This window comes from Cantharellus anzutake, assembly GCF_015039405.1.
Source record: "Cantharellus anzutake strain C23 chromosome Unknown EI90scaffold_2, whole genome shotgun sequence".
In the NCBI taxonomy this organism is placed as follows: domain Eukaryota; kingdom Fungi; phylum Basidiomycota; class Agaricomycetes; order Cantharellales; family Hydnaceae; genus Cantharellus; species Cantharellus anzutake.
In genome coordinates this window covers 944534-951765 of record NW_024066952.1, presented here as the reverse complement: position 1 = coordinate 951765, position 7232 = coordinate 944534, and the positions used below count along the sequence as shown (strand labels likewise).

General features: G+C 48.9%; 4 protein-coding genes across 4 annotated transcripts; 2 read left to right on the top strand and 2 right to left on the bottom strand.

Moving 5' to 3' along the window:
- Positions 1–1243: 1243 nt before the first annotated feature.
- EI90DRAFT_800940 (uncharacterized protein) lies at positions 1244–1769 on the top strand. Its single transcript, XM_039068066.1, has 3 exons — positions 1244–1270; positions 1326–1574; positions 1672–1769. Exon 2 carries the CDS (start codon positions 1326–1328, stop codon positions 1548–1550), a length of 225 nt encoding a protein of 74 aa, XP_038923331.1. The 5' UTR covers positions 1244–1270; the 3' UTR covers positions 1551–1574; positions 1672–1769.
- Positions 1770–1858: 89 nt separating this feature from the next.
- EI90DRAFT_3030577 (thiolase) lies at positions 1859–3649 on the bottom strand. Its single transcript, XM_039058232.1, has 5 exons — positions 3253–3649; positions 2988–3186; positions 2377–2919; positions 2163–2303; positions 1859–2104 (listed from the first exon to the last, which is right to left on the bottom strand). The coding sequence occupies exons 1-5, from the start codon at positions 3536–3538 to the stop codon at positions 1927–1929; spliced, it is 1347 nt and encodes a 448-aa protein (XP_038923330.1). The 5' UTR covers positions 3539–3649; the 3' UTR covers positions 1859–1926.
- A 421-nt stretch (positions 3650–4070) lies between these two features.
- On the top strand, positions 4071–5097 carry EI90DRAFT_3143471 (S-adenosyl-L-methionine-dependent methyltransferase; the record flags this gene model as incomplete). Its single annotated transcript, XM_039065026.1, has 7 exons — positions 4071–4137; positions 4194–4278; positions 4344–4402; positions 4458–4525; positions 4594–4803; positions 4864–4968; positions 5035–5097. 7 exons carry the CDS (start codon positions 4071–4073, stop codon positions 5095–5097), a joined length of 657 nt encoding a protein of 218 aa, XP_038923329.1.
- Positions 5057–7232, bottom strand: EI90DRAFT_3030572 (WD-repeat protein). Its single transcript, XM_039058231.1, has 9 exons — positions 6978–7232; positions 6497–6928; positions 6346–6443; positions 6072–6279; positions 5888–6014; positions 5571–5829; positions 5412–5514; positions 5238–5359; positions 5057–5180 (listed from the first exon to the last, which is right to left on the bottom strand). Exons 1-9 carry the CDS (start codon positions 7194–7196, stop codon positions 5168–5170), a joined length of 1581 nt encoding a protein of 526 aa, XP_038923328.1. The 5' UTR covers positions 7197–7232; the 3' UTR covers positions 5057–5167.

The following is a 7232-nucleotide window of genomic DNA, read 5'->3' as shown; positions in this document are numbered from 1 at the left end:
GCTCTTGTCTTGGACGCGTCCTTGGCCATGTGGCCGGACTGTCCGCAGAACATACAGAAGCTGTTATCGACACGAGTGAGCTTACCGTCTTTCCGGAGCCTCGACGACAGGTCGGGTTTTATAGCAGGTCTCCCCTACCGGAAGCGGGAGAGGTGGAGTACGTCGGTTGGGCGAAAGTAGGTTGTTCGAAGGAGTTTGTGGGGGTGGAGGGTTTCGCCTGGCGGCTAATCTCGGACTTGCGCTCCCAATAGCGCGTCGATAGCCTGGGAGAGGAGAAGGAGGTCGGAGAGCGTGGTTGGTTTACCAGCCCGCGATATCTCGTCTTTGATGCGGCCCGGCAGCCCTTTGTAGAAATGGCGTCGGAGTGCTCCTTCTCCGTACATAATTGTGTACTGTCATACTGAGGTGGTTACGGTTGCCGAGCAGGGCCAGGTCAAACGTTCACATCAAGGTCTTAGGTCACGTGACCCAGACATTTTTGAGCTCACCGCTACGCGTGTTTAACGGCTTCGGCGCTGTTAAAAACACAGTAGGAATCACATCAGACTCGTACCCGGTCGTTTTCACTCCGTGGACACGCGCACGACACTGCAATGTGGAAATGTGACTACGTGGCTTTTGTATTCAATGTAAAGTCATGTTCTGCTTTCAATACAAAGAGTCACATGCTACTCCGACAATTTGCGCGCGACACGTTTCACATGAGGATCAGAATTGTGTTCTGAGATCGCGTCAAATTTGGCAAATGCCTAAGTGTACTGCTACTACCAATGTGTACCAGTCGAAGTGTTCGCGCGCAAATTGTCGGAGTAGCATGTGACTCTTTGTATTGAAAGCAGAACGTGACTTTACATTGAACCCAAAGCCACGTAGTCACATTTCCACATTGCAGTGTCGTGCGCGTGTCCACGGAGTGAAAACGACTGGGTACGAGTCTGATGTGATGCCTACTGTGTTTTTAACAGCGCCGAAGCCGTTAAACACGCGTAGCAGTGAGCTCAAAAAATGTCTAGGTCACGTGACTTAAGACTCTGATGCGAACGTTTGACCTGGCCCTGCTCGGCAACCGTAGGTGGTTGAGCTGGTGTTCTGCTTCGCTGATGGAGTCGTGAGGTCTGAAGTTATCGTGAGTGAACTCCTGGCAGTCATCCATCCGCGCAAAGATAACTTTGGCATGGTCGGCGTCGAAGTCGATCACGTGAGGCTTTTGTTTTGTTTTTTTGGTAATTTTTTCTTCGTCGGGCCTCCGTCTGTTCTCTTGTAAGTTACTGTACAAACAGGTCCACTCTCTCAACATTGTAGAGGCTTCATCGTAATTGCGATAGATGGCTCGCCGTACGCCAGTACCACCCTCCTATCTCACCCAAGCTGGGCAAGGATTGTTTGCGCCTCCTCCAGAAGATGAATCTGCCTGGAGCCACTTCCTTCGAACACAAGTTTATGCCCCAGAGTTCTCTCAAGGAAACCTGAACATCGTGATCAGTATCGGCTTGTTTGCAGCTTCCATAGCGGCAGTGCGGACGTTTGGGGAGGCCTTCGCCCCCGCATGAAAAAAAAGGGAAAACGATCCTACTGTGAGTAACTCATACGGCAGCCTGATTTTTCTCTCAATACCTACTTTGGGTCTCAACAGTTACCTTCACATTCATGTGTTGTAAATTATCCTAATAGAGCCATTCGTTATTCCTCACTGGCAGAGCCCTTTCCGTCCTCGCTTTTGGTATCCCGACAAGTGGCCCGAAAGTTTATCTCTACGCCTATTGTCCATACAACAACGGATGCACACACCCAATTACTTCCAGCAAGACGCACGAAACAGAACGGACGTGAAAAACATGTATTGTGCGCACAGAGTGTCCAATGCAGCAAGCTGGCCACCTTGAGATATGGTATCATGGTATCTTGTTGCAAATCCTGCTCGTACATTTACAAGCTAGCGTTTGTAACTTTTCCGGTGCTCTCCCTGACAAAAACAGCTGCAGCACCCATTCCGCTACCTATGCACATGCTAGTCAACAGCACATTCTGATCTCTCTTCTTTAACTCCGAGAGGCCAGTGGCGATTTGGCGGGCCCCAGTGCAACCCAGTGGATGTCCCAACGCTCTGCGGGAAATGACGCATATGTGCACTATCTGAAGGTAGTAGGCACAGTAAAACTTACATGGCGCCGCCGTTCACGTTCAGCTTGTCCAGTGGAAGACCGAGCTTGTTAATGCAGTAGACCATCATACTGGCGAATGCCTCATTTACTTCGAACAGGTCGACATCCGACATTTTGATCCCGGCTTTTTTGAGAACATCTCTGAATTTGCAACAAAACGTTGAGCGGGATACACTGATTGTTTCAACAAAATAAAAATAAAATTTCTACTTACGGGATTGCATAAGAAGGTGAAATACCCATATGTCTTGGTGCCACACCAGTGACAGCAGTGGTGACGTGCCTTGCCAAAACCTCAAGTCCTAGTTCCTCCGCCTTGCTTCGTCTCATGAGCAGAACGGCAGCTGCACCATCCGTGATTGGACTCGAATTACCAGCCGTTGATTTTCCCTCTCCCCATTGCGGAAATGCACTCTTCAACTTGGATAAGCCTTCCATAGTTGACGGTCTGAGGCCTTCATCCACAGTTACATTGACGGTTTTCGATATCGCATCCGTCAGGTCCTTTGGATTCCCTGGATCCTTAGGGACAAGTACCGTCGTCTCAACGGGAACAATCTCATCCTTGAATCTCCCTGATGCGGATGCTTGTGCCGCGCGAGTGTGGGATAGTAGAGCATACTCATCCATAGCTTGCCGAGAGATATTGAAGTCTGTAGCGACATTTTCAGACGTCCAGCCCATTGGCTCAGCACAGTCCTTAGATGTTTGGTTGGTAAGTATGGCGGGATGCGAAAATTGGGGAGTTGGACGGGGGCTAATATGGAATCAAGTTGAGGTGAAAGGTAGCATAAACCCAAGCTGGTCACGAAGGTCAAAACGTACTTTGTAGACATGCTCTCATAGCCCACGGCGAGACCGATATCGATATCGCCTCTCGCTATTGAGTCTGACACAGATCGAACCGCCATGAGGCCAGATGAGCATAAACGGTTGATGGCTTGGACGGGAACATGATCAGGGAACCCAGCAGCGATGGCAGCAGCTCTCGCTTCATACGTAGGTGATGGAGAATGACATACACCTTGGGACAAAACATATAAGATACCACCCGACCGGGCTCAGCCTGCCGATGCCAGGATACGCATACCGGTTACAATATCCTGAACCAGTGCCGGATTTACTCCTGATCGTTGGTTCGCGGCTTTCAACATAGCATACAGCAGTGAATCCGCCGAGGTATCCTTGAAGCTTCCCTTTTTCCCTTTAGTCATTGCTGTTCGTAGAGCAAGCGTAATGACCACATCGTCAGGTCGCCCCACGAGCAATGCTTCGACTGCCTTGCTCCGCGTCGTAGCGTGTGTAGCATATAGACGTGGCTGATTCAGCGCGGCTCGACCAGTGCGACGAGCGGCAAGAGTACTAGCCTGCAACATGTTTTCAAATGCTGATCTGGGCGAGGCCGTGGTGGGTGTTAAGTAGGCCACCAGTGAATTAATTCATTGTCCAAGATCATTTCGGATGTGATGTTGACCCCACGCTTTCGGTTCGATCCAGCGGTTAATTTACATTCCTACATTTGTGCGAGAAGACCGGGGAACACGCGCAAGGACGGGTGATCGGAGTGGGAACAACCTTACGGGAGCGTTGCATCGGTCAGCTTATGTAGATTATTAATTACGCGTTGGCATTGCATGCTGCAATAGCGATATCAAATGCCTGCTTCGATTCACTGGTTTGGCCGGCGTCGATTTGCATTCACATCTCTTTTCCAATCACTCCTCTCTAGGTCAGATAACTGATCACAATCATGCAATCCGCGCGATCGAACAATTAGGTTGTGGAGCGAGTATGTTAAAAAATAATAGTGTCTGTCACTAATGTAAGTTTAGCAGAAGGAGATAAGATGGGATACATATGCCAACTGCACTTTCCCACGAATTTCAGGCAGGAAGTGACCTGCGATCGATGCTCTCGACACCCGATTTATCTCACTTAACTCCAGAAGACTATGAGACTGTGTATGAACCTGCAGGTCGCTTCAGCTCTCACGCATTCGCATCCTGGCGTTAATCATGCATCTATGACTAGAAGACACATTCATTCTGCTTGACGCATTGGAGAAGGACATGGAGATCCTAAAGGAGGGACCTCCACTTATCTGCTTAGAGATAGGGTTGTTAATTTCGTGAATCTGCCGTGATGACTATCGTATTCATGGCCCTTGTGTTGACTAGCTAGTAGTGGCTCGGGATGCGTTTCCACGTTTTTGGCTAGCATACTCGGGCGTTCTAACTGTCGTATGTCGGCCCATCCGCATCAGAGTTCATCCTAGGCTTATTAGGCCATTCTAAGTATATCTTTGCACGGACATCAATCCACGAGCAGCATCCTGCGCTTACAGAACTGGCCTTCAAAATAATGTACCTGCTCCTCACCCTCACCACACATCGTGCTGTCACTCAATCCCTTCGCCCTTCATACCTTACAGATCCTTCTAGATCCGCTTAACGCCTCTTTCGCCGACCCTCTTCTCCGGCGCCTCTCTGAGTCTATCGACATCCTCATCTTTAATCCTCCCTACGTGCCTACTGAGTCACTCGAGGTACTTCAAGCCCAACAAGAGAGGAATATATCGAGCGCATGGGCGGGTGGAATTGATGGGATGGAGGTTACAAATAAATTTCTGCCGATGGTTGCGGTCTGTATTGCTCAACTAGAATGTTCATGGCATTTGCTGATCGGGGATTCCTCTGTTTAGGATTTATTGTCATCGGGAGGTCGGTTTTACCTGGTCGGTGTAGCGCCTAACAAGGTCTCCGAGATAATATCACAAATGAGCAAGCAGTATAGTCTGGGCTGTGAGGTTCGTGCATCAGGGATCGTCTGTTGCGAAGCCATTTTTTGATTTATATGCTTCTTTTGGTGACAGGTTGTGCTTCAACGGCGAGCGGGAAGAGAACACCTCCATGTATTAAAGTTCACGCGCATATAACAATGGTAACGCAACCAGGGAAAATGCTTGATGAATCGCTCGCACAGAAGGAAACAACCGTTCTGCTCGCTCAGTTCTTCCATCTAAGGGATATTATTAATCACTAGGTACAGGATGAGGAAACGGTTTTGACAACTTACATTTTCACTTTCTTATCACGCCCTCCACTAACAATTTTGTCGGCGACAAAATCGACGCAATACACCTCATCGGTGTGACCAGGCAGGTCAGTATGCAGTTTGTATGTTCTCAGATTCCAAATCTGCAAAAAAAAACGTAAGAAATCAAGACAAATGACGGATACCGTCGCTTGCCTTGACAGTGCTATCTTTGCTTGCGCTGACAAGCAACCGCGAATCAGCTGACCACGCAAGTCGGTAAACAGGTGCGACGTGTCCTCGCAGGGCCGCGACATACCTATGCCACACACGCAGATTTAGATGTGTTACATATGGTAGGAGAGCTGCACCCACTTCCCCGTTCGGCCGTCCCACATTCTAATTGATGAATCCCAACTTGCACTGGCTGCCCAACAGCCGTCAGGACTGAATGCCACATGATTTACTTGTCTTTGATGTCCTGTTAATCTCGTTATGGGCTTGACACTATCTCCAGTTTGGTTGCGACCGAAGGGAGACCAGAAGAAGAGTGTGTGATCATCAGAGCCAGAGATGAGCAGTTCCGAAGTAGTCGAGGCAAGGGCGTTGTATCGCTTCAAGGCAAGCTCTTGGGCTACACAAATAAAAATGAAATGAGTGAATGAATGAGTGATTAGTAACTGAAAGAGGACCTTCGGCATCAGAGGATGGTTCTTTAGCAAGATGATCGTAAGGACCGGTCCGGAGAACGAAATCGGTATTTAATGTAAGTGTTGTCACCCAATGTGCATGGTCTTTCAAGACGAAAAGTAACTTCCCCTAAGTAAAGAAATGAAAAAATCCCTGGACGACGTGTTGAAAAGTTAATTTGCATACCACATCGGCGTCCCAAATCCTTACGGTTCTATCACTGCTGGCCGTATATAGAACTCCACTCTTGCCCTGACCTGCGCCACCCCATCGCACAACATTCACGCTCGCTGTGTGGCCACCCAAGGTATAATGAAGCGTTCTGTTTGCAGTGTTCCATACCCTGACGGTGGCATCTTTTGAAGATGAGGCGAGTCGGGGGTTCGTCGGGTTGCTTGACAGGAGGACCGGATCAGGTAAGCGATGGGATATAAACTACCCCAGAAAAACATGACCGTACATATGAATAGGCTCCCAGGCCAAGGATGTGACCCATTTGGTATGGCCCTTGAGTGCATTCCCTAGAGGCTTCCCGGTATTGGGATTCCATAGTCGTACCTAACGACATCCGTATTAATCCAAGTGCTCATTCCATCCATGAGCATATATACCTCCGAATCGTACCCTCCTGAAGCCAACTTCCTCCCTCGAGCCTCCCACTCAACACATAATACCCATCCTCGGTGTCCAGACAAAGTGTGGCTGGGCAATTCAGTGTCCAAATCCCAGAGTCGCACATTATTATCACCGGAGCCAGTAGCTAGTAGCTTTCCTGTGGGAGAGAAGGATGCGCACAGAATGGCGGCACCATGACCTGAAAGCGTTGAAGAGCACCGTGTGGCCGGACGAACACGAAAGACGGCTTGAGGGGTGCAATACACTTTGATAATATCTTCTGAGCTAAAATATTTTTTAGGATGCGAAAGAATATCTTCGAATATTGAGTGTGTTATGACTAGCTGTGTTGGAGCGCCTGCATTGTTGGGATCCATAGCGGAATCGGGAAGGCGAACATGGAATTGGTATGGGATCGGGTCGTCTTCCTAAAGCAAAGTAAGCGAGGAAAATTAAGCTCAAGAACGGAAACCTCACTTCATTGGCTTGCTTATTTGCGAGCAGCTCTAGCGCATCTCTGGAAAAGTCTGAGGGGACGTTAATGACATCGCCTATTGGTGTCTCTCCGCTTTGTTCAGACAAGAACTGGACTATAACGTTAGGAGCAGGTTCAGCAGGGGGTGGGGTGGGCGGCCTATTCTTGTCATGTTTAAAATATATCTTTTGCCGTTTTGGAGGAGGAATGCGTGTGGCCATCTCGCACTGGGTCTATCTCCAAAGTTTTCAATTCAG

Bases quoted from the DNA above. Each gene is read 5' to 3' on its own strand.
- EI90DRAFT_3030577 (XM_039058232.1), bottom strand. From the start codon at position 3,538: ATGTTGCAGGCTAGTACTCTTGCCGCTCGTCGCACTGGTCGAGCCGCG. The intron at 3,187-3,252 runs GTATGCGTATCC...TTTTGTCCCAAG, and splicing joins GGTTCAGGATATTGTAACCG to GTGTATGTCATTCTCCATCA. The intron at 2,304-2,376 runs GTAAGTAGAAAT...TTGCAAATTCAG, and splicing joins TCACCTTCTTATGCAATCCC to AGATGTTCTCAAAAAAGCCG.
- EI90DRAFT_3030572 (XM_039058231.1), bottom strand. From the start codon at position 7,196: ATGGCCACACGCATTCCTCCTCCAAAACGGCAAAAGATATATTTTAAA. The intron at 6,015-6,071 runs GTATGCAAATTA...TTCTTTACTTAG, and splicing joins GGATTTGGGACGCCGATGTG to GGGAAGTTACTTTTCGTCTT. The intron at 5,360-5,411 runs GCAAGCGACGGT...TTTTTTTTGCAG, and splicing joins GCAAAGATAGCACTGTCAAG to ATTTGGAATCTGAGAACATA.
- EI90DRAFT_800940 (XM_039068066.1), top strand. From the start codon at position 1,326: ATGGCTCGCCGTACGCCAGTACCACCCTCCTATCTCACCCAAGCTGGG.